This window comes from Oncorhynchus mykiss, chromosome 22 (assembly GCF_013265735.2).
Source record: "Oncorhynchus mykiss isolate Arlee chromosome 22, USDA_OmykA_1.1, whole genome shotgun sequence".
NCBI classification, from domain to species: domain Eukaryota; kingdom Metazoa; phylum Chordata; class Actinopteri; order Salmoniformes; family Salmonidae; genus Oncorhynchus; species Oncorhynchus mykiss.
This window is the reverse complement of record NC_048586.1, coordinates 51,258,739-51,286,659: the sequence shown is the minus strand read 5'-3', so window position 1 is coordinate 51,286,659 and position 27,921 is coordinate 51,258,739. Positions and strand designations below refer to the sequence as shown.

At 44.0% G+C, this 27,921-nt stretch overlaps 1 protein-coding gene across 1 annotated transcript in view; it reads left to right on the top strand.

Moving 5' to 3' along the window:
- bmpr2b (bone morphogenetic protein receptor, type II b (serine/threonine kinase)) overlaps nucleotides 1-27,921 on the top strand; it is a 179,336-nt gene that overhangs the window by 90,279 nt on the left and 61,136 nt on the right. Inside the window, exons 4-6 of the mRNA XM_036959091.1 lie at nucleotides 1,981-2,180; nucleotides 3,311-3,541; nucleotides 16,322-16,436. Coding sequence (XP_036814986.1) covers nucleotides 1,981-2,180; nucleotides 3,311-3,541; nucleotides 16,322-16,436 — 546 coding nt within the window. The remainder of the gene's footprint in view (nucleotides 1-1,980; nucleotides 2,181-3,310; nucleotides 3,542-16,321; nucleotides 16,437-27,921) is intronic.

Here is a 27,921-nt window from a genome sequence, read left to right as displayed (position 1 = left end):
CTACATCTAAATGTATTGAATGTAGTAGGTAATTAACTAAATCTAAATGTATTGAATGTAGTAGGTAATTAACTAAATCTAAATGTATTGAATGCAGTAGGTAATTAACTAAATCTAAATGTATTGAATGTAGTAGGTAATTAACTAAATCTAAATTTATTGAATGTAGTAGGTAATTAACTAAATCTAAATGTATTGAATGTAGTAGGTAATTAACTAAATCTAAATGTATTGAATGTAGTAGGTAATTAACTAAATCTAAATGTATTGAATGTAGTAGGTAATTAACTAAATCTAAATGTATTGAATGTAGTAGGTAATTAACTAAATCTAAATGTATTGAATGTAGTAGGTAATTAACTAAATCTAAATGTATTGAATGTAGTAGGTAATTAACTAAATCTAAATATATTGAATGTAGTAGGTAATTAACTAAATCTAAATATATTGAATGTAGTAGGTAATTAACTAAATCTAAATGTATTGAATGTAGTAGGTAATTAACTAAATCTAAATGTATTGAATGTAGTAGGTAATTAACTAAATCTAAATGTGTTGAATGTAGTAGGTAATTAACTAAATCTAAATGTATTGAATGTAGTAGGTAATTAACTAAATCTAAATGTATTGAATGTAGTAGGTAATTAACTAAATCTAAATGTATTGAATGTAGTAGGTAATTAACTAAATCTAAATGTATTGAATGTAGTAGGTAATTAACTAAATCTAAATGTGTTGAATGTAGTAGGTAATTAACTAAATCTAAATGTATTGAATGTAGTAGGTAATTAACTAAATCTAAATGTGTTGAATGTAGTAGGTAATTAACTAAATCTAAATGTATTGAATGTAGTAGGTAATTAACTAAATCTAAATGTATTGAATGTAGTAGGTAATTAACTAAATCTAAATGTATTGAATGTAGTAGGTAATTAACTAAATCTAAATGTATTGAATGTAGTAGGTAATTAACTAAATCTAAATATATTGAATGTAGTAGGTAATTAACTAAATCTAAATATATTGAATGTAGTAGGTAATTAACTAAATCTAAATGTATTGAATGTAGTAGGTAATTAACTAAATCTAAATGTGTTGAATGTAGTAGGTAATTAACTAAATCTAAATGTATTGAATGTAGTAGGTAATTAACTAAATCTAAATATATTGAATGTAGTAGGTAATTAACTAAATCTAAATGTATTGAATGTAGTAGGTAATTAACTAAATCTAAATGTATTGAATGTAGTAGGTAATTAACTAAATCTAAATGTATTGAATGTAGTAGGTAATTAACTAAATCTAAATGTGTTGAATGTAGCAGAAAATGCATACATTTTCCCATTTTAATCATAAAGACAAACAAAATTCGCCATTGATTCGTATTTCCTTCTAACTTTCTCAAACGGCACAGCAATGGCTGTGTGTGTGTGTGTGTGTGTGTGTGCGGTGCTGTGCACACATATGTCTACACTTTGTGTAGCTGTTAGCGATGATGCTAATGATAACCTGGTAGAGATGGAAAAGTTTTCCCCAAAACCTTCTCAGTGAAATGTTAACTACAAAGTAGCCTACCTGGCCGAATGAGATCAGGATTATTTGCATCAATCTAGTGGCCATTTGTTTTGGAAACTCACACGAGCGCTACAGAAGCGCATAGCTAGCCAAATAACGGTCTATTGCTGGTTTGGAATTAAAGTGTAACTGCACCCAATACTCTAAACGTGTTGTATTTTTCTCAGACCTCAAAAGTGGTCTCACGATGTGGTTTAAGCATTGTAGTGGACCAATTTTGTTGTAAAAATAAAGTAACATTTTTAGAGCAAAAACCTGTTAAATTTGGGAAAAACGGAATCAGGCAAAAAAATCCACCAGATTTTATAGTGCCCTACAATACCTAACACTTACCCTCCGGCCCCTAACCTCTGACCCTGCTTGTGATGATGTCACCCACTAACCCTGTGATGTCATCATTCCCAGACCCACGGCCGCTGTACCGCGAGGAGACCATCGTGATCGCCCTGGCGTCTGTCTCCATAGTAGCGGTGCTGATCGTGGCGCTGTTCTTCGGGTACCGCATGCTGAGTGGAGACAGGAAACAGGGACTACACAACATGGACATGATGGAGGCTGCAGCCTCAGAGCCCAGCCTCGACCTGGACAGCCTTAAACTACTAGAGGTGAGTAGTGGTGTTGTAGTACTTAGGGTTGCTGTTACTAGTGGTTAGGGTTATTATGACATGACATGATGGAGGCTGCAGTCTCAGAACCCAGCCTCGACCTGGACAGCCTAAACTACTAGAGGTGAGCTGTTATAGTTGGAGTATGGGTTTAGAGGTGAGATGGTGGAGTAGGGGTTTAGAGGTGAGATGGTGGAGTAGGGGTTTAGAGGTGAGATGGTGGAGTAGGGGTTAGAGGTGAGATGGTGGAGTAGGGGTTTAGAGGTGAGATGTTGGAGTAGGGGTTTAGAGGTGAGTTGGTGGAGTAGGGGTTTAGAGGTGAGATGGTGGAGTAGGGGTTTAGAGGTGAGATGGTGGAGTAGGGGTTAGAGGTGAGATGGTGGAGTAGGGGTTAGAGGTGAGATGGTGGAGTAGGGGTTTAGAGGTGAGTTGGTGGAGTAGGGGTTTAGAGGTGAGATGGTGGAGTAGGGGTTTAGAGGTGAGTTGGTGGAGTAGGGGTTTAGAGGTGAGATGGTGGAGTAGGGGTTAGAGGTGAGATGGTGGAGTAGGGGTTTAGAGGTGAGTTGGTGGAGTAGGGGTTTAGAGGTGAGATGGTGGAGTAGGGGTTTAGAGGTGAGATGGTGGAGTAGGGGTTAGAGGTGAGATGGTGGAGTAGGGGTTTAGAGGTGAGATGTTGGAGTAGGGGTTTAGAGGTGAGATGGTGGAGTAGGGGTTTAGAGGTGAGATGGTGGAGTAGGGGTTTAGAGGTGAGATGGTGGAGTAGGGATTAGAGGTGAGATGGTGGAGTAGGGGTTTAGAGGTGAGATGGTGGAGTAGGGGTTTAGAGGTGAGATGGTGGAGTAGGGGTTTAGAGGTGAGATGTTGGAGTAGGAGTTTAGAGGTGAGATGTTGGAGTATGGGGTTAGAGGTCAGGTTACATTACTCTCTCTTCTTAGATCTGAGGTAACCATTTTTCTCACTGGCTCGGTCTCATTAAACAGCTGCTGTGCTGCCCTGCTAATAGAAATGACTGACAATGTCTTGAAATCCCTTTGTCTGTTTATGTCTCAAACCATCTTTCTGTCACTTTCTCCCTGTCCCTCTCCATCTACCCCCTCTCTTTCTCTCCCTCTCTCACTTCCACCTCCCAGCTGATTGGTCGAGGGCGGTATGGCTCCGTGTATAAGGGTTCTCTAGACGAGCGTACCGTTGCGGTCAAGATGTTCACCTACCAGAACCGGCAGAACTTTGTTAACGAGCGAGCCATCTACCGTGTCCCCCTGCTGGAGCACGATAACATCGCACGCTTCATCGTAGGAGACGAGAGACTCACAGCCGACGGACGCGTGGAGTACCTACTGGTCATGGAGTATTACCCTCATGTGAGTACTGTACCTACTGGTCATGGAATATTACCCTCATGTGAGTACTGTACCTACTGGTCATGGAATATTACCCTCATGTGAGTTCTGTACGTACTGGTCATGGAATATTACCCTCATGTGAGTACTGTACCTACCCACATGTAAGTATTCTGTCCTCTACTGGGTTCTACTAGGCTCTACTGGGTTCCACTAGGCTCTACTGAGTTCTACTGGGTTCTACTAGGCTCTACTGGGTTCCACTAGGCTCTACTGGGTTTTACTAGGCTCTACTGGGTTCTACTAGGCTCTACTGTGTTCTACTAGGCTTTACTGGGTTCTACTGGGTTCTACTAGGCTCTACTAGGCTCTACTGGGTTCTACTAGGCTTTACTCGGTTCTACTGGGTTCTACTAGGCTCTACTGGGTTCCACTAGACTACTGGGTTCTACTAGGTTCTACTGTTCTCTGCTGGCCTCTACAGGGTTCTGCTGGGTTCTGCTAGGCTCTACTGGTCTATGCTGGCCTCTACAGGGCTCTGCTGGGTTCTACTAGGTTATACTGTTCTCTGCTGGCCTCTACAGGGTACTGCTGGGTTCTACTAGGTTATACTGGTCTATGCTGGCCTCTACAGGGTTCTACTGGGTTCTGCTAGGTTCTACTGTTCTCTGCTGGCCTCTACAGGGTTCTGCTGGGTTCTACAGGGTTCTACTAGGCTCTACTGGCCTCTACTGGGTTCTACTAGGCTCTACTGTTCTCTGCTGGCCTCTACAGGGTTCTGCTAGGCTCTACTGGGTTCTACTAGGCTCTACTGGTCTCTGCTGGCTACTGGGTTCTACTAGGCTCTACTGTTCTCTGCTGGCCACTACAGGGTTCTGCTGGGTTCTACAGGGTTCTACTAGGTTCTACTGGACTCTACTGCCCTCTGCTGGGTTCTACTAGGCTCTACTGGTCTCTGCCAACCTCTACTGGGTTTTACTGGGCTCTACTGGGTTCTACTAGGCTCTACTGCTCTCTGCTGGCCTCTGCTGGCCTCTACTTGTTAGACTTCAGTGAATCTTTTGACAATATCGATCATAGTCTGCTGCTGGAAAAACATATGTGTTATGGCTTCACAACCCCTGCTATAATGTGGATAAAGAGTTACCGAAAAGAACACAGAGGGTGTTCTTTAATGGAAGCCTCTCCAACAGAATTCAGGTAGAATCAGGAGTTCCCCAGAGTAACTGTTTAGGCCCCTTGCTTTTTTCAATTTTTACTAATGACATGCCACTGATTTTGACTTTTGAGTAAAGCCAGAGTGTCTATATATGATGACTTAACACTATACATGTCAGTTACTACAGCGATTGAAATGACTGCAACACTTAACAAAGAGCTGCAGTTAGTTTCAGAATGGGTGGCAAGGAATAAGTTAGTCTTAAATATTTCTAAAACTTAAAGAATTCTATTTAGAACAAAACATTCACTAAACTTATAATTTATAATAAATCATGTGGAAATTGAGCAAGTTGAGATAATTAAACTGCTTGGAGTAACCCTGGATTGTAAACTGTCATGGTCAAAACATGTTGATACAACAGTAGCTAAGATGGGGAGAAGTCTGTCCATAATAAAGTGCTGCTCTACCTTCTTAACAGCACTATCAACAAGGCAGGTCCTACAGGCCCTAGTTTCTACCTTCTTAACAACACTATCAACAAGGCAGGTCCTACAGGCCCTAGTTTATACCTTCTTAACAACATTATCAACAAGGCAGGTCCTACAGGCCCTAGTTTCTACCTTCTTAACAACACTATCAACAAGGCAGGTCCTACAGGCCCTAGTTTCTACCTTCTTAACAACACTATCAACAAGGCAGGTCCTACAGGCCCTAGTTTCTACCTTCTTAACAACACTATCAACAAGGCAGGTCCTACAGGCCCTAGTTTCTACCTTCTTAACATTATCAACAAGGCAGGTCCTACAGGCCCTAGTTTCTACCTTCTTAACAACACTATCAACAAGGCAGGTCCTACAGGCCCTAGTTTCTACCTTCTTAACAACATTATCAACAAGGCAGGTCCTACAGGCCCTAGTTTCTACCTTCTTAACAACACTATCAACAAGGCAGGTCCTAGTTTCTACCTTCTTAACAACACTATCAACAAGGCAGGTCCTACAGGCTCTAGTTTCTACATTCTTAACAGCACTATCAACAAGGCAGGTCCTACAGGCCCTAGTTTCTACCTTCTTAATAGCACTATCAACAAGGCAGGTCCTACAGGCCCTAGTTTCTACCTTCTTAACAGCACTATCAACAAGGCAGGTCCTACAGGCCCTAGTTTCTACCTTCTTAATAGCACTATCAACAAGGCAGGTCCTACAGGCCCTAGTTTCTACCTTCTTAACATCACTATCAACAAGGCAGGTCCTACAGGCCCTAGTTTCTACCTTCTTAACAACACTATCAACAAGGCAGGTCCTAGTTTCTACCTTCTTAACAACACTATCAACAAGGCAGGTCCTATAGGCCCTAGTTTCTACCTTCTTAACAACACTATCAGCAAGGCAGGTCCTACAGGCACTAGTCTCTACCTTCTTAACAGCACTATCAACAAGGCAGGTCCTACAGGCCCTAGTTTCTACCTTCTTAACAACACTATCAACAAGGCAGGTCCTACAGGCCCTAGTTTCTACCTTCTTAACAACATTATCAACAAGGCAGATCCTACAGGCCCTAGTTTCTACCTTCTTAACAACATTATCAACAAGGCAGGTCCTACAGGCCCTAGTGTCTACCTTCTTAACAACATTATCAACAAGGCAGGTCCTACAGGCCTTGGTTTCTACCTTCTTAACAAGACTATCAACAAGGCATGTCCTACAGGCCCTAGTTTCTACCTTCTTAATAGCACTATCAACAAGGCATGTCCTACAGGCCCTAGTTTCTACCTTCTTAACATCACTATCAACAAGGCAGGTCCTACAGGCCCTAGTTTCTACCTTCTTAACAACACTATCAACAAGGCAGGTCCTAGTTTCTACCTTCTTAACAACACTATCAACAAGGCAGGTCCTATTGGCCCTAGTTTCTACCTTCTTAACAACACTATTAGCAAGGCAGGTCCTACAGGCCCTAGTCTCTACCTTCTTAACAACACTATCAACAAGGCAGGTCCTACAGGCCCTAGTTTCTACCTTCTTAACAACATTATCAACAAGGCAGGTCCTACAGGTCCTAGTTTCTACCTTCTTAACAGCACTATCAACAAGGCAGGTCCTACAGGCCCTAGTTTCTACCTTCTTAACAGCACTATCAACAAGGCAGGTCCTACAGGCCCTAGTTTCTACCTTCTTAACATCACTATCAACAAGGCAGGTCCTACAGGCCCTAGTTTCTACCTTCTTAACAACACTATCAACAAGGCAGGTCCTAGTTTCTACCTTCTTAACAACACTATCAACAAGGCAGGTCCTACAGGCTCTAGTTTCTACATTCTTAACAGCACTATCAACAAGGCAGGTCCTACAGGCCCTAGTTTCTACCTTCTTAACAACACTATCAACAAGGCAGGTCCTACAGGCCCTAGTTTCTACCTTCTTAATAGCATTATCAACAAGGCAGGTCCTACAGGCCCTAGTTTCTACCTTCTTAACATCACTATCAACAAGGCAGGTCCTACAGGCCCTAGTTTCTACCTTCTTAACATCACTATCAACAAGGCAGGTCCTACAGGCCCTAGTTTCTACCTTCTTAACAACACTATCAACAAGGCAGGTCCTAGTTTCTACCTTCTTAACAACACTATCAGCAAGGCAGGTCCTACAGGCACTAGTCTCTACCTTCTTAACAACACTATCAACAAGGCAGGTCCTACAGTCCCAAGAAGGGACTCAGGAAAATTGCAATTGTCTCAGAACAGGGCAGCACAGCTGGCCCTTAGATGTACACAGAGAGCTAACATTTATAATATGCATGTCAATCTCTCCTGGCTCAAAGTGGAGGAGAGATTGACTTCATCACTACTTGTATTTGTGAGAGGTATTGACATGCTGAATGCACCAAGCTGTCTGTCTAAACTACTGGCACACAGCTCAGACCCCCATACATACCCCACAAGACATGCTACCAGAGGTGTGTTTAAACTACTAGCACACAGCTCAGACACCCATACATACCCCACAAGACATGCTACCAGAAGTCTGTCTAAACTACTGGCACACACCTCGGACACCCATACATACCCCACAAGACATGCCACCAGAGGTCTGTTTAAACTACTAGCACACAGCTCAGACACCCATACATACCCCACAAGACATGCTACCAGAGGTCTGTCTAAACTACTGGACACCCGAGGCCTATAGAGGATTACTATCCTCTATAGGCATCTACTGGCCTCTACAGGGTTCTACTGGACTCTACAGGGTTCAACTGGCCTCTACAGGGTTCTGCTAGGCTCGACTAGATTACTAGCCTCTTCAGGGATCTACTCATCTCTTCTACTGGCCTCTACTGGCGTCTACTGGCCTCTACAGGGTTCTGCTGAGCTCTAATGGACTCTACAGGGGTCTACTGGACTCTCCCGGTCTTGACTGAGTTCTAAAGGGTTCCACTGGCCTATACAGGGGTCTACTAGGCTCTACTGGTCTCGACTGAGTTCTACAGGGTTCCACTGGGCTCTACAGGGGTCTACTAGGCTCTACTGGATTACTATCCTCTATAGGCATCTACTGGCCTCTACAGGGTTTTACTGGAGTCTACTGGACTCTGCTGGCCTCAACTGAGTTCTACTGGCCTCTATCAGGCTCTACAGGGTTCTACTGGGTTCTACTGGTCTCTACAGGGTTCTACTAGGCTCTGCAGGCTTCTACAGGGGTCTGCTAGCCTCTACTGTCATCTACTGTCCTCTACAGGGTTTGACAGGGTATCTACTAGGCTTTACAAGTTTCTACAAGGCTCTACTGGGCTCTTCTTGCCTCTTTAGGATTTTGCTAGCCTTTACTGGGCTCTACGGATCTCTGCTGGCCTCTACAGGGTTCTGCTGGGCTCTACTGGGTTCTACTATGCTTTACTGGTTTCTGCTAGCCTCTAATGGGTTATACTGGCATCTAATGGCTTCTACTGGCCTCTATAGGGTTCTACTGAGTTATACTAGCCTCTACAGGGTTATTCTAGGCTCTACTGGACAGCTGGCCTCTACAGGGATCTGCTGGCCTCTACAGGGTTTTACTGGGTTATACTGGGTTATATCAGGTTCTACCGGGTTCTACTGGCCTCCACAGGGTTCTACTGGGCTCTGCTGGCCTCAACAGGGTTCTACTAGGATCTACTGTCCTCTACTGTCTTCTACAGGGGTCTACAGAGGTTTACTAGGCTCTACAGGGTTCTACTGGGCTCTACTGATCTCTGCTGGCCTCTACAGGGTTCTGCTGGGGTCTGCTGGGCTCTACTGGACTACTGTCCTCTACAGGGTTCTACCGGGTTATACCAGGTTCTACCGGGTTTCCTGTCTCTGTCATTTGACTAGAATAGAAGGTTTCCTGTCTCTCTCTGTCATTTGACTAGAATAGAAGGTTTCCTGTCTCTGTCATTTGACTAGAATAGAAGGTTTCCTGCCTCTGTCATTTGACTAGAATAGAAGGTTTCCTGTCTCTGTCATTTGACTAGAATAGAAGGTTTCCTGTCTCTGTCATTTGACTAGAATAGAAGGTTTCCTGCCTCTGTCATTTGACTAGAATAGAAGGTTTCCTGTCTCTGTCATTTGACTAGAATAGAAGGTTTCCTGTCTCTCTCTGTCATTTGACTAGAATAGAAGGTTTCCTGTCTCTGTCATTTGACTAGAATAGAAGGTTTCCTGTCTCTGTCATTTGACTAGAATAGAAGGTTTCCTGTCTCTGTCATTTGACTAGAATAGAAGGTTTCCTGTCTCTCTCTGTCATTTGACTAGAATAGAAGGTTTCCTGTCTCTGTCATTTGACTAGAATAGAAGGTTTCCTGTCTCTCTCTGTCATTTGACTAGAATAGAAGGTTTCCTGTCTCTGTCATTTGACTAGAATAGAAGGTTTCCTGTCTCTGTCATTTGACTAGAATAGAAGGTTTCCTGTCTCTGTCATTTGACTAGAATAGAAGGTTTCCTGTCTCTGTCATTTGACTAGAATAGAAGGTTTCCTGTCTCTGTCATTTGACTAGAATAGAAGGTTTCCTGTCTCTCTGTCATTTGACTAGAATAGAAGGTTTCCTGTCTCTCTGTCATTTGACTAGAATAGAAGGTTTCCTGTCTCTCTCTGTCATTTGACTAGAATAGAAGGTTTCCTGTCTCTGTCATTTGACTAGAATAGAAGGTTTCCTGTCTATCTCTGCCATTTGACTAGAATAGAAGGTTTCCTGTCTCTGTCATTTGACTAGAATAGAAGGTTGCCTGTCTCTGTCATTTGACTAGAATAGAAGGTTTCCTGTCTCTCTCTGTCATTTGACTAGAATAGAAGGTTTCCTGTCTCTGTCATTTGACTAGAATAGAAGGTTTCCTGTCTCTGTCATTTGACTAGAATAGAAGGTTTCCTGTCTCTCTCTGTCATTTGACTAGAATAGAAGGTTTCCTGTCTCTGTCATTTGACTAGAATAGAAGGTTTCCTGCCTCTGTCATTTGACTAGAATAGAAGGTTTCCTGTCTCTGTCATTTGACTAGAATAGAAGGTTTCCTGTCTCTGTCATTTGACTAGAATAGAAGGTTTCCTGCCTCTGTCATTTGACTAGAATAGAAGGTTTCCTGTCTCTGTCATTTGACTAGAATAGAAGGTTTCCTGTCTCTCTCTGTCATTTGACTAGAATAGAAGGTTTCCTGTCTCTGTCATTTGACTAGAATAGAAGGTTTCCTGTCTCTGTCATTTGACTAGAATAGAAGGGTTCCTGTCTCTCTCTGTCATTTGACTAGAATAGAAGGTTTCCTGTCTCTGTCATTTGACTAGAATAGAAGGTTTCCTGTCTCTGTCATTTGACTAGAATAGAAGGTTTCCTGTCTCTGTCATTTGACTAGAATAGAAGGTTTCCTGTCTCTGTCATTTGACTAGAATAGAAGGTTTCCTGTCTCTGTCATTTGACTAGAATAGAAGGTTTCCTGTCTCTCTGTCATTTGACTAGAATAGAAGGTTTCCTGTCTCTCTGTCATTTGACTAGAATAGAAGGTTTCCTGTCTCTCTCTGTCATTTGACTAGAATAGAAGGTTTCCTGTCTCTGTCATTTGACTAGAATAGAAGGTTTCCTGTCTATCTCTGCCATTTGACTAGAATAGAAGGTTTCCTGTCTCTGTCATTTGACTAGAATAGAAGGTTGCCTGTCTCTGTCATTTGACTAGAATAGAAGGTTTCCTGTCTCTCTCTGTCATTTGACTAGAATAAAAGGTTTCCTGTCTCTGTCATTTGACTAGAATAGAAGGTTTCCTGTCTCTGTCATTTGACTAGAATAGAAGGTTTCCTGTCTCTGTCATTTGACTAGAATAGAAGGTTTCCTGTCTCTGTCATTTGACTAGAATAGAAGGTTTCCTGTCTCTCTGTCATTTGACTAGAATAGAAGGTTTCCTGTCTCTCTGTCATTTGACTAGAATAGAAGGTTTCCTGTCTCTCTCTGTCATTTGACTAGAATAGAAGGTTTCCTGTCTCTGTCATTTGACTAGAATAGAAGGTTTCCTGTCTATCTCTGCCATTTGACTAGAATAGAAGGTTTCCTGTCTCTGTCATTTGACTAGAATAGAAGGTTGCCTGTCTCTGTCATTTGACTAGAATAGAAGGTTTCCTGTCTCTCTCTGTCATTTGACTAGAATAGAAGGTTTCCTGTCTCTGTCATTTGACTAGAATAGAAGGTTTCCTGTCTCTGTCATTTGACTAGAATAGAAGGTTTCCTGTCTCTCTCTGTCATTTGACTAGAATAGAAGGTTTCCTGTCTCTGTCATTTGACTAGAATAGAAGGTTTCCTGCCTCTGTCATTTGACTAGAATAGAAGGTTTCCTGTCTCTGTCATTTGACTAGAATAGAAGGTTTCCTGTCTCTGTCATTTGACTAGAATAGAAGGTTTCCTGCCTCTGTCATTTGACTAGAATAGAAGGTTTCCTGTCTCTGTCATTTGACTAGAATAGAAGGTTTCCTGTCTCTCTCTGTCATTTGACTAGAATAGAAGGTTTCCTGTCTCTGTCATTTGACTAGAATAGAAGGTTTCCTGTCTCTGTCATTTGACTAGAATAGAAGGGTTCCTGTCTCTCTCTGTCATTTGACTAGAATAGAAGGTTTCCTGTCTCTGTCATTTGACTAGAATAGAAGGTTTCCTGTCTCTGTCATTTGACTAGAATAGAAGGTTTCCTGTCTCTGTCATTTGACTAGAATAGAAGGTTTCCTGTCTCTGTCATTTGACTAGAATAGAAGGTTTCCTGTCTCTGTCATTTGACTAGAATAGAAGGTTTCCTGTCTCTCTGTCATTTGACTAGAATAGAAGGTTTCCTGTCTCTCTGTCATTTGACTAGAATAGAAGGTTTCCTGTCTCTCTCTGTCATTTGACTAGAATAGAAGGTTTCCTGTCTCTGTCATTTGACTAGAATAGAAGGTTTCCTGTCTATCTCTGCCATTTGACTAGAATAGAAGGTTTCCTGTCTCTGTCATTTGACTAGAATAGAAGGTTGCCTGTCTCTGTCATTTGACTAGAATAGAAGGTTTCCTGTCTCTCTCTGTCATTTGACTAGAATAGAAGGTTTCCTGTCTCTGTCATTTGACTAGAATAGAAGGTTTCCTGTCTCTGTCATTTGACTAGAATAGAAGGTTTCCTGTCTCTCTCTGTCATTTGACTAGAATAGAAGGTTTCCTGTCTCTGTCATTTGACTAGAATAGAAGGTTTCCTGCCTCTGTCATTTGACTAGAATAGAAGGTTTCCTGTCTCTGTCATTTGACTAGAATAGAAGGTTTCCTGTCTCTGTCATTTGACTAGAATAGAAGGTTTCCTGTCTCTCTCTGCCATTTGACTAGAATAGAAGGTTTCCTGTCTCTCTCTGTCATTTGACTAGAATAGAAGGTTTCCTGTCTCTGTCATTTGACTAGAATAGAAGGTTTCCTGTCTCTGTCATTTGACTAGAATAGAAGGTTTCCTGTCTCTGTCATTTGACTAGAATAGAAGGTTTCCTGTCTCTGTCATTTGACTAGAATAGAAGGTTTCCTGTCTCTGTCATTTGACTAGAATAGAAGGTTTCCTGCCTCTGTCATTTGACTAGAATAGAAGGTTTCCTGTCTCTGTCATTTGACTAGAATAGAATGTTTCCTGTCTCTCTGCCATTTGACTAGAATAGAAGGTTTCCTGTCTCTCTCTGTCATTTGACTAGAATAGAAGGTTTCCTGTCTCTCTCTGTCATTTGACTAGAATAGAAGGTTTCCTGTCTCTGTCATTTGACTAGAATAGAAGGTTTCCTGTCTCTGTCATTTGACTAGAATAGAAGGTTTCCTGTCTCTCTCTGTCATTTGACTAGAATAGAAGGTTTCCTGTCTCTGTCATTTGACTAGAATAGAATAGATTGTGTATCGTCTCAGCAGATATTTCTGTCGATGATCGGGGTTAGATTTCTTTTTACCAGACACCAGGTCACCTTGGGTAGATAGTTTCCCCTGAGAATTATTGCTGCATAATGTTCTCTCTCTCTCTCTCTCTCTCTCTCTCGCTCTCTCTCTGTTTCTCTCTCTCTCTCTGTCACACTCTCTCTCTCTCTCTCTCTCTCTCTGTCTCTCTCTCTCTCTCTCTCTCTCTCTCTCTCTCTCTCTGTCTCTCTCTCTCTCTCTCTCTCTCTCTCTCTCTCTCTCTCTCTCTCTCTCTCTCTCTCTCTCTCTCTCTCTCTCTCTCTCTCTCTCTCTCTCTCTCTCTCTCTCTCTCTCTCTCTCTCTCTCTCTCTCTCTCTCTCTCTCTCTCTCTCTCTCTCTCTCTCAATTCAATTCAATTCAATTCAATTCAATTCAAGGGGCTTTATTGGCATGGGAAACATGTGTTAACATTGCCAAAGCAAGTGAGGTAGATATTATACAAAGTGAAATAAACAATAAAAATGAACAATAAACATTACACATACAGAAGTTTCAAAACAATAAAGACATTACAAATGTCATATTATATATACAGTGTTGTAACAATGTACAAATAGTTAAAGTACACAAAGAAAAATAAATAAGCATAAATATGGGTTGTATTTACAATGGTGTTTGTTCTTCACTAGTTGCCCTTTTCTCGTGGCAACAGGTCACAAATCTTGCTGCTGTGATGTCACACTGTGGAATTTCACCCTGTAGATATGGGACTTTATCAAAATTGGATTTGTTTTCGAATTCTTTGTGGATCTGTGTAGTCTGAGGGAAATGTGTCTCTCTAATATGGTCATACATTGGGCAGGAGGTTAGGAAGTGCAGCTCAGTTTCCACCTCATTTTGTGGGCAGTGAGCACATAGCCTGTCTTCTCTTGAGAGCCTCTCAAGCTCTGTCAGGTTGGATGGGGAGCGTTGTTGCACAGCTATTTTCAGGTCTCTCTTGAGAGCCATGTCTGCCTACGGCGGCCTTTCTCAATAGCAAGGCTATGCTCACTGAGTCTGTACATAGTCAAAGCTTTCCTTAAGTTTGGGTCAGTCACAGTGGTCAGGTATTCTGCCACTGTGTACTCTCTGTTTAGGGCCAAATAGCATTCTAGTTTGGTCTGTTTTTTTGTTAATTCTTTCCAATGTGTCAAGTAATTATCTTTTTGTTTTCTCATGATTTGGTTGGGTCTAATTGTGTTGCTGTCCTGGGGCTCTGTGGGGTGTGTTTGTGAACAGAGCCCCAGGATCAGCTTGCTTAGGGGACTCTTCTCCAGGTTCATCTCTCTGTAGGTGATGGCTTTGTTATGGATTCGGCCTAATTTTGCTCTGCATACATTATTTGGTGTTCTACGTTGTACACGGAGGATATTTTTGCACAAATCTGCATGCAGAGTTTCAATTTGGTGTTTGTCCCATTTTGTGAATCCTTGGTTGGTGAGCGGACCCCAGACCTCACAACCATAAAGGGAAATGGGTTCTATAACTGATTCAAGTATTTTTAGCCAGATCCTAATTGGTATGTTGAATTTTATGTTCCTTTTGATGGCATAGAATGCCCTTCTTGCCTTGTCTCTCAGACCGTTCACAGCTTTGTGGAAGTTACCTGTGGCGCTGATGTTTAGGCCAAGGTATGTATAGTTTTTTGTGTGCTCTAGGGCAACGGTGTCTAAATGGAATTTGTATTTGTGGTCCTGGTGACTGGACCTTTTTTGGAACACCATTATTTTAGTCTTACTGAGATGTACTGTCAGGGCCCAGGTCTGATAGAATCTGTGCAGAAGATCTAGGTGCTGCTGTAGGTCCTCCTTGGTTGGTGACAGAAGCACCAGATCATCAGCAAACAGATTCTAGTAGGGATGAGGCCGGGTGCTGCAGACTGTTCTAGTGCCCTCACCAATTCGTTGATATATATGTTGAAGAGGGTGGGGCTTAAGCTGCATCCCTGTCTCACCCCACGACCTTTTGGGAAGAAATGTGTGTTTTTTGCCAATTTTAACAGCACACTTGTTATTTGTGTTCATGGATTTTATAATGACGTATGTTTTACCCCCAACACCACTTTCCATCAGTTTGTATAGCAGACCCTCATGCCAAATTTAGTTGAAGGCTTTTTTGAAATCAACAAAGCATGAGAAGACTTTGCCTTTGTTTTGGTTTGTTTGGTTCTCTCTCTCTCTCTCTCTCTCTCTCTCTCTCTCTCTCTCTGTCTCTCTCTCTCTCTCTCTCTCTCTCTCTCTCTCTCTCTCTCTCTGTCTCTCTCTCTCTCTCTCTCTGTCTCTCTCTCTCTCTCTCTCTCTCTCTCTCTCTCTCTCTCTCTCTCTCTCTCTCTGTCTCTGTCTCTCTCTCTCTCTCTCTCTCTCTCTCTGTCTCTCTCTCTCTGTCTCTCTCTCTCTCTCTCCCTCTCTCTCTCTCTCTCTCTCTCTCTCTCTCTCTCTCTCTCTGTCTCTCTCTCTCTCTCTCTCTCTCTCTCTCTCTCTCTCTCTCTCTCTGTCTCTGTCTCTGTCTCTCTCTCTCTCTCTCTCTCTCTCTCTCTCTCTCTCTCTCTCTCTCTCTCTCTCTCTCTCTGTGTTCCTGTAGCCATTATGTCACCATGACAACCAGGACTCAGCCAGGGCTCATGATGTGTCTGTTCTATAGTAATATAACATAGTTCTAATTAACTATATTCCTCAGGTCCTTAGACTCTCACTGTTCTCTGTGGCTGTGCGTCATAGCCGGAATCTCAAATGGCACCCTAATCCTTATATAGTGGACTACCTTTGACCAGTACCCATAAGGAATAGGGTCCCATTTGGAACGCAGACGTCATCCTCAGTTCAGCATTGTGTATACAATTTTCCTCCCAGACTCCAGTGATGCTGTTCTCTGTGATTTTATGTGGTTTGTTTGCTCTTCCACTTCATACTCCTCCTCCACCTCTTCCTCCTCCATCTCTTCTTCCTTCTCCTTCCTCCATCTCTTCCTCCTCCACCTCTTCCTCCTCCACCTCTTCCTCCTCCATCTCTTCTTCACCTTTTCCTCCTCCTCCACCTCTTCCTCCTCCACCGCTTCCTCCTCCACCTTTTCCTCCTCTCTCCTCCCTCCTCCCCCTCCACCTCTTCCACTTCCTCTTCTTCTTCCTCTTCCTCATTGTCCTCCTTTTCCTCTGTAAAAATCTGGTGAGAAGTGAGCTGACAACCGTGTGTCTACGATGAAATAGTAAAGTCATGTTGTCGTTCTCCTCTCCAGGGTTCTCTGTGTCAGTACCTGAGTCTGCAGACAGGAGACTGGGTCAGCTGTTGTCGCCTCACACACTCTGTCACACGGGGGCTGGCCTACCTGCACACTGAGCTGCTGAGAGGAGGTAGGAGTCACCTTCACACACACTGGGGAGTGCACAAGCACACAGATGTACACGGACGTGGACACACACACACACACACACACACACACACACTGTTCTCACTCACCGTCACACCCCTTAATTTCATTTACATGCTCAGACAGCCCCAGTGAAACACTATCTCCCGTCGTCAAGCCGTCAGAATGTGATTAATCACTGAGGAGGATTTTTACTGCCTTCACGTGTGTGTGTGTGTGTTTTAAAAGTTGTATGGTTTGTTTAACTTTGCGAGTTTCATTGCTTTTTGTTTGACATACATTGAAAAGTGAAAAATCGGAGTCTCCACATCACTCTGTTAATATGGATTTGCCAATACATCATTCATTGTCTGCTTACAGACATGCGTCACATGTTAGGGAAATGGTTGGGTAGTTTAGACAGCACACTAGCACTTCCACACTCCGTTCCCCAGGGGGGCAGCAGCAACCTTGTACATGTGCTGAGCCCGGTTGATAAGCAAGTAGGGATTGTCAGGGTCCCTGTTTGAGAGCTGTGAGGTGGTTGGTTTGGTGGCCATCCGGGCTTTTCTTTTGTTTCTAGTGGTCCTTTAGGCATGCCTGTTTCTAGTGGTCCTTTAGGCATAACGAGTCAGGTTACAGACCATGTAGCTAGGACCCGTAGACAGTCAGTTTACAGACCATGTAGCTAGGACCCGTAGACAGTCAGTTTACAGACCATGTAGCTAGGACCCCTAGACATAATGAGTCAGGTTACAGACCATGTAACTAGGACCCTAGACAGTCAGGTTACAGACCATGTAACTAGGACCCCTAGACATAATGAGTCAGGTTACAGACCATGTAGCTAGGTCCCCTAAACATAATGAGTCAGGTTACAGACCATGTAACTGGGACCCCTAGACATAATGAGTCAGGTTACAGACCATGTAGCTAGGACCCCTAGACAGTCAGGTTACAGACCATGTAACTGGGACCCCTAGACATAATGAGTCAGGTTACAGACCATGTAACTAGGACCCCTAGACATAATGAGTCAGGTTACAGACCATGTAACTAGGACCCCTAGACAGTCAGGTTACAGACCATGTAACTAGGACCCCTAGACAGTCAGGTTACAGACCATGTAACTGGGACCCCTAGACATAATGAGTCAGGTTACAGACCATGTAACTAGGACCCCTAGACATAATGAGTCAGGTTACAGACCATGTAACTAGGACCCCTAGACAGTCAGGTTACAGACCATGTAGCTAGGACCCCTAGACTTAATGAGTCAGGTTACAGACCATGTAGCTAGGACCCCTAGACTTAATGAGTCAGGTTACAGACCATGTAACTAGGACCCCTAGACATAATGATTCAGGTTACAGACCATGTAGCTAGGACCCTAGACATAACGAGTCAGGTTACAGACCATGTAGCTAGGACCCGTAGACAGTCAGTTTACAGACCATGTAGCTAGGACCCCTAGACATAATGAGTCAGGTTACAGACCATGTAACTAGGACCCTAGACTGTCAGGTTACAGACCATGTAACTAGGACACCTAGACATAATGAGTCAGGTTACAGACCATGTAGCTAGGACCCCTAAACATAATGAGTCAGGTTACAGACCATGTAGCTAGGACCCCTAGACATAACGAGTCAGGTTACAGACCATTTGTAGCTAGGACCCCTAGACATAACGAGTCAGGTTACAGACCATGTAGCTAGGACCCATAGACATAACGAGTCAGGTTACAGACCATGTAGCTAGGACCCCTAGGCAGTCAGGTTACAGACCATGTAACTAGGACCCCTAGACTTAATGAGTCAGGTTACAGACCATGTAGCTAGGACCCCTAGACTTAATGAGTCAGGTTACAGACCATGTAGCTAGGACCCCTAGACTTAATGAGTCAGGTTACAGACCATGTAACTAGGACCCCTAGACATAATGATTCAGGTTACAGACCATGTAGCTAGGACCCTAAACATAATGAGTCAGGTTACAGACCATGTAGCTAGGACCCGTAGACAGTCAGTTTACAGACCATGTAGCTAGGACCCCTAGACAGTCAGGTTACAGACCATGTAACTGGGACCCCTAGACATAATGAGTCAGGTTACAGACCATGTAACTAGGACCCCTAGACATAATGAGTCAGGTTACAGACCATGTAACTAGGACCCCTAGACAGTCAGGTTACAGACCATGTAACTAGGACCCCTAGACAGTCAGGTTACAGACCATGTAACTGGGACCCCTAGACATAATGAGTCAGGTTACAGACCATGTAACTAGGACCCCTAGACATAATGAGTCAGGTTACAGACCATGTAACTAGGACCCCTAGACAGTCAGGTTACAGACCATGTAGCTAGGACCCCTAGACTTAATGAGTCAGGTTACAGACCATGTAGCTAGGACCCCTAGACTTAATGAGTCAGGTTACAGACCATGTAACTAGGACCCCTAGACATAATGATTCAGGTTACAGACCATGTAGCTAGGACCCTAGACATAACGAGTCAGGTTACAGACCATGTAGCTAGGACCCGTAGACAGTCAGTTTACAGACCATGTAGCTAGGACCCCTAGACATAATGAGTCAGGTTACAGACCATGTAACTAGGACCCTAGACTGTCAGGTTACAGACCATGTAACTAGGACACCTAGACATAATGAGTCAGGTTACAGACCATGTAGCTAGGACCCCTAAACATAATGAGTCAGGTTACAGACCATGTAGCTAGGACCCCTAGACATAACGAGTCAGGTTACAGACCATTTGTAGCTAGGACCCCTAGACATAACGAGTCAGGTTACAGACCATGTAGCTAGGACCCATAGACATAACGAGTCAGGTTACAGACCATGTAGCTAGGACCCCTAGGCAGTCAGGTTACAGACCATGTAACTAGGACCCCTAGACTTAATGAGTCAGGTTACAGACCATGTAGCTAGGACCCCTAGACTTAATGAGTCAGGTTACAGACCATGTAGCTAGGACCCCTAGACTTAATGAGTCAGGTTACAGACCATGTAACTAGGACCCCTAGACATAATGATTCAGGTTACAGACCATGTAGCTAGGACCCTAGACATAACGAGTCAGGTTACAGACCATGTAGCTAGGACCCGTAGACAGTCAGTTTACAGACCATGTAGCTAGGACCCCTAGACATAATGAGTCAGGTTACAGACCATGTAACTAGGACCCTAGACTGTCAGGTTACAGACCATGTAACTAGGACACCTAGACATAATGAGTCAGGTTACAGACCATGTAGCTAGGACCCCTAAACATAATGAGTCAGGTTACAGACCATGTAGCTAGGACCCCTAGACATAATGATTCAGGTTACAGACTATGTAGCTAGGACCCCTAGACCAAATGAGTCAGGTTACAGACCATGTAGCTAGGACCCCTAGACATAACGAGTCAGGTTACAGACCATGTAGCTAGGACCCGTAGACAGTCAGGTTACAGACCATGTAGCTATGACCCCTAGACTTAATGAGTCAGGTTACAGACCATGTAACTAGGACCCCTAGACATAATGATTCAGGTTACAGACTATGTAGCTAGGACCCCTAGACATAACGAGTCAGGTTACAGACCATGTAGCTAGGACCCGTAGACAGTCAGTTTACAGACCATGTAGCTAGGACCCCTAGACATAATGAGTCAGGTTACAGACAATTTAACTAGGACCCTAGACAGTCAGGTTACAGACCATGTAACTAGGACCCCTAGACATAATGAGTCAGGTTACAGAACATGTAGCTAGGACCCCTAAACATAATGAGTCAGGTTACAGACCATGTAGCTAGGACCCCTAGACATAACGAGTCAGGTTACAGACCATTTGTAGCTAGGACCCCTAGACATAACGAGTCAGGTTACAGACCATGTAGCTAGGACCCCTAGACATAACGAGTCAGGTTACAGACCATGTAGCTAGGACCCCTAGGCAGTCAGGTTACAGACCATGTAACTAGGACCCCTAGACATAATGAGTCAGGTTACAGACCATGTAACTACGACCCCTAGACAGTCAGGTTACAGACCATGTAACTAGGATCCCTAGACATAATGAGTCAGGTTACAGACCATGTCACTAGGACCCCTAGACAGTCAGGTTACAGACCATGCAACTAGGACCCCTAGACATAATGAGTCAGGTTACAGACCATGAAGCTAGGACCCCTAGACATAATGAGTCAGGTTACAGACCATATAACTAGGACCCCTAGACAGTCAGGTTACAGACCATGTAACTAGGACCCCTAGACATAATGAGTCAGGTTACAGACCATGTAGCTAGGACCCCTAGACATAATGAGTCAGGTTACAGACCATGTAACTAGGACCCCTAGACATAATGAGTCAGATTACAGACCATGTAGCTAGGACCCCTAGACATAATGAGTCAGGTTACAGGACATGTAACTAGGACCCCTAGACATAATGAGTCAGGTTACAGACCATGTATCTAGGACCCCTAGACAAGTCAGGTTACAGACCATGTAGCTAGGACCCCAAGACATAATGAATCAGGTTACAGACCATGTAACTAGGACCCCTAGACAGTCAGGTTACAGACCATGTAGCTAGGACCCCTAGACATAATGAGTCAGGTTACAGACCATGTAACTAGGACCCCTAGACATAATGAGTCAGGTTACAGACCATGTAACTAGGACCCCTAGACAGTCAGGTTACAGACCATGTAGCTAGGACCCCTAGACATAATGAGTCAGGTTACAGACCATGTAACTAGGACCCCTAGACATAATGAGTCAGGTTACAGACCATGTAGCTAGGACCCCTAGACAGTCAGGTTACAGACCATGTAACGAACCGGCTCAAAGCCCGTAACAAAGGGAGACAACGTGGAGATAAGGAGTAACAAAATATATATTTATTAACTAAAGCAACTAACGAAAATATACAATGATGTGTGTAATCAGTAGCGTAAGTGAGTGTTTTGCATGCATGAATGTGATAATGCAGGGTGTTGAAAGGTGCCAAAGCAAACAAACGGCCACCAAGAACCACAACACAATCTACAAAGGTGTCTGCATGGAGAGAGTCTCCTCCATGAATGTGGAAGAGGTCTATTTATCCTGGGAGACACCTGGCCCAGGTGTTTCCCATGAAGCTGACAACCCTCCCAACTCCGCCCACCGGCATCCTAATAAGGAAACAAGACAGAATACAGCAGACAGAGTGGGAGGGTCGTCACATTCCCCCCCATAAAACCGGGGACCAACAAGGACCCCGGAACAACATACCAGCCTCTGCGTCCCAAATTGACACAGCCTCTGCGTCCCAAATTGACACAGCCTCTGCGTCCCAAATTGACACAGCCTCTGCGTCCCAAATTGACACAGCCTCTGCGTCCCAAATTGACACAGCCTCTGCGTCCCAAATTGGTGAGGGGTTAAATGTTCACACCTCCACCAGCCAACCTCCTCAGACCTCAGCAACCTTTGCGCATAGGAAGCAATATTTAAGAGGAAAGAAGAACACAAGACCAGGAGGGAACAGACAGGAAAGCTAGAACATGACAACCCCAACCAATGGTCAGTCACGTAAACATTCAGGAACATGGCACAAAAGACCACAACAGCTACAAACTCCAACGAAAAGAACATCAGGGTCCTTCTTAATTTTTTTACAACTCCCAACGATTCATAGTCACTTCCAACGATTCATAGTCACTTCCAACGATTCATAGTCACTTCCAACGATTCATAGTCACTTCCAACGATTCATAGTCACTTCCAACGATTCATAGTCACTTCCAACGATTCATAGTCACTTCCAACGAAACAGAATTTCACTAATTTCAATCATTTAACCTTGTAGTGTTCAGCGATCTTCAGCTGTTCTTTAGTACCTAATTCTAACAGTTCCTCTGATGAAAGCGAATGAACTTGTCTACATGAGACACCATAGTCATAAGTAAATAATCTTGCTCAACCCCTCTGCTGAGCACATCAGACCACAACCAGAGAAATGACAATCACCCTGAGCACCACAGAAGAGAGATGAGATACGGAGCTTCCCCAAAACCTACAATAACTCAACCCTAGTCTTCATGCAGATTTGCGGTGGGTATTTACGCACTGTAGCCCGCTGGCAAGGAAATAGAACTCCCCAGCATGCTGGCAAATTCCACCAAGCCACGGATGTGCCCCCGAGACAACTGCTCAGTCCACAGACACCACACAAAAATAACAAACATTTAACCATGCCCAACATGTCCAAAATTGAAACACGTCGCTAAGCCTATCAGGGGAAAAGGCTATAGCTCCAGGTAGCAAGTTCCACTACCCTACACAAATCTCCTACCGAGGTACACAGCTGATTTACTCACCTCCTCAGACTGATGTCCCAACAGAAAGTAGAACAAACGTTTCCAGGCTAGGCAGGGCCTGGAAACTAACCATTATACTCTCCCCAACGCAGCACACAATCCAAACAACAAAGGCAACCAATACTGGGCCTATAAAACTCAAACACAATATGCAAACAAACACGTACTTCCACGGTCTCCCAAACCAACAGTTCAAATTACCTCCACGTTCTCCCAAACCAATAGTTCAAATATCCCGGATGAGCTCCCACTTGTCACGAACCGGCTCAAAGCCCGTAACAAAGGGAGACAACGTGGAGATAAGGAGTAACAAAATATATATTTATTAACTAAAGCAACTAACGAAAATATACAATGATGTGTGTAATCAGTAGCGTAAGTGAGTGTTTTGCATGCATGAATGTGATAATGCAGGGTGTTGAAAGGTGCCAAAGCAAACAAACGGCCACCAAGAACCACAACACAATCTACAAAGGTGTCTGCATGGAGAGAGTCTCCTCCATGAATGTGGAAGAGGTCTATTTATCCTGGGAGACACCTGGCCCAGGTGTTTCCCATGAAGCTGACAACCCTCCCAACTCCGCCCACCGGCATCCTAATAAGGAAACAAGACAGAATACAGCAGACAGAGTGGGAGGGTCGTCACACTAGGACCCCTAGACATAATGAGTCAGGTTACAGACCATGTAGCTAGGACCCCTAAACATAATGATTCAGGTTACAGACCATGCAGCTAGGACCTCCAGACATAACGAGTCAGGTTACAGACCATGTAGCTAGGACCCCTAGACATAATGAGTCAGGTTACAGACCATGTAACTAGGACCCTAGACATAATGAGTCAGGTTACAGACCATGTAGCTAGGACCCCTAGACTGTCAGGTTACAGACCATGTAACTAGGACCCCTAGACATTCAGGTTACAGACCATATAACTAGGACCCCTAGACATAATGAGTCAGGTTACAGACCATGTAACTAGGACCCTAGACATAATGAGTCAGGTTACAGACCATGTAGCTAGGACCCCTAGACTGTCAGGTTACAGACCATGTAACTAGGACCCCTAGACAGTCAGGTTACAGACCATGTAACTGGGACCCCTAGACATAATGAGTCAGGTTACAGACCATGTAACTAGGACCCCTAGACATAATGAGTCAGGTTACAGACCATGTAACTAGGACCCCTAGACAGTCAGGTTACAGACCATGTAACTAGGATCCCTAGACATAATGAGTCAGGTTACAGACCATGTAACTAGGACCCCTAGACATAATGATTCAGGTTACAGACTATGTAGCTAGGACCCTTAGACATAATGAGTCAGGTTACAGACCATGTAGCTAGGACCCTAGACATAACGAGTCAGGTTACAGACCATGTAGCTAGGACCTGTAGACAGTCAGTTTACAGACCATGTAGCTAGGACCCCTAGACATAATGAGTCAGGTTACAGACCATGTAACTAGGGCCCCTAGACAGTCAGGTTACAGACCATGTAACTAGGACCCCTAGACATAATGAGTCAGGTTACAGACCATGTAGCTAGGACCCCTAAACATAACGAGTCAGGTTACAGACCATTTGTAGCTAGGACCCCTAGACATAATGAGTCAGGTTACAGACCATGTAGCTAGGACCCCTAGACAGTCAGGTTACAGACCATGTAACTAGGACCCCTAGACATAATGAGTCAGGTTACAGACCATGTAACTAGGACCCCTAGACAGTCAGGTTACAGACCATGTAGCTATGACCCCTAGACTTAATGAGTCAGGTTACAGACCATGTAGCTAGGACCCCTAGACATAACGAGTCAGGTTTTTGACCATGTAGCTAAGACCCGTAGACTGTCAGTTTACAGACCATGTAGCTAGGACCCCTAGACATAATGAGTCAGGTTACAGACCATGTAACTAGAACCCTAGACAGTCAGGTTACAGACCATGTAACTAGGACCCCTAGACATAATGAGTCAGGTTACAGACCATGTAGCTAGGACCCCTAAACATAATGAGTCAGGTTACAGACCATGTAGCTAGGACCCCTAGACATAACGAGTCAGGTTACAGACCATTTGTAGCTAGGACCCCTAGACATAACGAGTCAGGTTACAGACCATGTAGCTAGGACCCTTAGACATAACGAGTCAGGTTACAGACCATGTAGCTAGGACCCCTAGGCAGTCAGGTTACAGACCATGTAACTAGGACCCCTAGACAGTCAGGTTACAGACCATGTAACTAGGACCCCTAGACATAATGAGTCAGGTTACAGAACATGTAACTAGGACCCCTAGACAGTCAGGTTACAGACCATGTAACTAGGATCCCTAGACAGTCAGGTTACAGACCATGTAGCTAGGACCCCTAGACATAATGAGTCAGGTTACAGACCATGCAACTAGGACCCCTAGACATAATGAGTCAGGTTACAGACCATGTAGCTAGGACCCCTAGACATAATGAGTCAGGTTACAGACCATGTAGCTAAGGACCCCTAGGCAGTCAGGTTACAGACCATGTAGCTAGGACCCCTAGACATAATGAGTCAGGTTACAGACCATGTAACTAGGACCCCTAGACAGTCAGGTTACAGACCATGTAGCTAGGACCCCTAGACAGTCAGGTTACAGACCATGTAGCTAGGACCCCTAAACATAATGAGTCAGGTTACAGACCATGCAGCTAGGACCTCCAGACATAACGAGTCAGGTTACAGACCATGTAGCTAGGACCCCTAGACATAATGAGTCAGGTTACAGACCATGTAACTAGGACCCTAGACATAATGAGTCAGGTTACAGACCATGTAGCTAGGACCCCTAGACTGTCAGGTTACAGACCATGTAACTAGGACCCCTAGACATTCAGGTTACAGACCATATAACTAGGACCCCTAGACATAATGAGTCAGGTTACAGACCATGTAACTAGGACCCTAGACATAATGAGTCAGGTTACAGACCATGTAGCTAGGACCCCTAGACTGTCAGGTTACAGACCATGTAACTAGGACCCCTAGACAGTCAGGTTACAGACCATGTAACTGGGACCCCTAGACATAATGAGTCAGGTTACAGACCATGTAACTAGGACCCCTAGACATAATGAGTCAGGTTACAGACCATGTAACTAGGACCCCTAGACAGTCAGGTTACAGACCATGTAACTAGGATCCCTAGACATAATGAGTCAGGTTACAGACCATGTAACTAGGACCCCTAGACATAATGATTCAGGTTACAGACTATGTAGCTAGGACCCTTAGACATAATGAGTCAGGTTACAGACCATGTAGCTAGGACCCTAGACATAACGAGTCAGGTTACAGACCATGTAGCTAGGACCTGTAGACAGTCAGTTTACAGACCATGTAGCTAGGACCCCTAGACATAATGAGTCAGGTTACAGACCATGTAACTAGGGCCCCTAGACAGTCAGGTTACAGACCATGTAACTAGGACCCCTAGACATAATGAGTCAGGTTACAGACCATGTAGCTAGGACCCCTAAACATAACGAGTCAGGTTACAGACCATTTGTAGCTAGGACCCCTAGACATAATGAGTCAGGTTACAGACCATGTAGCTAGGACCCCTAGACAGTCAGGTTACAGACCATGTAACTAGGACCCCTAGACATAATGAGTCAGGTTACAGACCATGTAACTAGGACCCCTAGACAGTCAGGTTACAGACCATGTAGCTATGACCCCTAGACTTAATGAGTCAGGTTACAGACCATGTAACTAGGACCCCTTGACATAATGATTCAGGTTACAGACTATGTAGCTAGGACCCCTAGACATAATGAGTCAGGTTACAGACCATGTAGCTAGGACCCCTAGACATAACGAGTCAGGTTTTTGACCATGTAGCTAAGACCCGTAGACTGTCAGTTTACAGACCATGTAGCTAGGACCCCTAGACATAATGAGTCAGGTTACAGACCATGTAACTAGGACCCTAGACAGTCAGGTTACAGACCATGTAACTAGGACCCCTAGACATAATGAGTCAGGTTACAGACCATGTAGCTAGGACCCCTAAACATAATGAGTCAGGTTACAGACCATGTAGCTAGGACCCCTAGACATAACGAGTCAGGTTACAGACCATTTGTAGCTAGGACCCCTAGACATAACGAGTCAGGTTACAGACCATGTAGCTAGGACCCTTAGACATAACGAGTCAGGTTACAGACCATGTAGCTAGGACCCCTAGGCAGTCAGGTTACAGACCATGTAACTAGGACCCCTAGACAGTCAGGTTACAGACCATGTAACTAGGACCCCTAGACATAATGAGTCAGGTTACAGAACATGTAACTAGGACCCCTAGACAGTCAGGTTACAGACCATGTAACTAGGATCCCTAGACAGTCAGGTTACAGACCATGTAGCTAGGACCCTAGACATAATGAGTCAGGTTACAGACCATGCAACTAGGACCCCTAGACATAATGAGTCAGGTTACAGACCATGTAGCTAGGACCCCTAGACATAATGAGTCAGGTTACAGACCATGTAGCTAAGGACCCCTAGGCAGTCAGGTTACAGACCATGTAGCTAGGACCCCTAGACATAATGAGTCAGGTTACAGACCATGTAACTAGGACCCCTAGACAGTCAGGTTACAGACCATGTAGCTAGGACCCCTAGACAGTCAGGTTACAGACCATGTAACTAGGACCCCTAGACAGTCAGGTTACAGACCATGTAACTAGGCCCCCTAGACAGACCATGTAACTAGGACCCCTAGACAGACCATGTAAGTAGGACTAAGACCCTGTGGCAAATCCAGTGCGACTGTATACGTTACAAATACATCACATATTTGCTTTTGCTTCTTAAATGTTTAAAACAAAGAGATAAGTATACTTTTAATGGCCAATAAAGGTGTCTGTCACCTCCGTCCCAAATAGCATCCTATTCCCTACATTGCATCCTATTCCCTACATAGTGTCCTATTCTGTACATAGCAACCTATTCCCTACATAGCATCCTATTCCCTACATAGCATCCTATTCCCTACATAGCATCCTATTCCCTACATAGCATCCTATTCCCTACATAGCATCCTATTCCCTACATAGCATCCTATTCCCTAC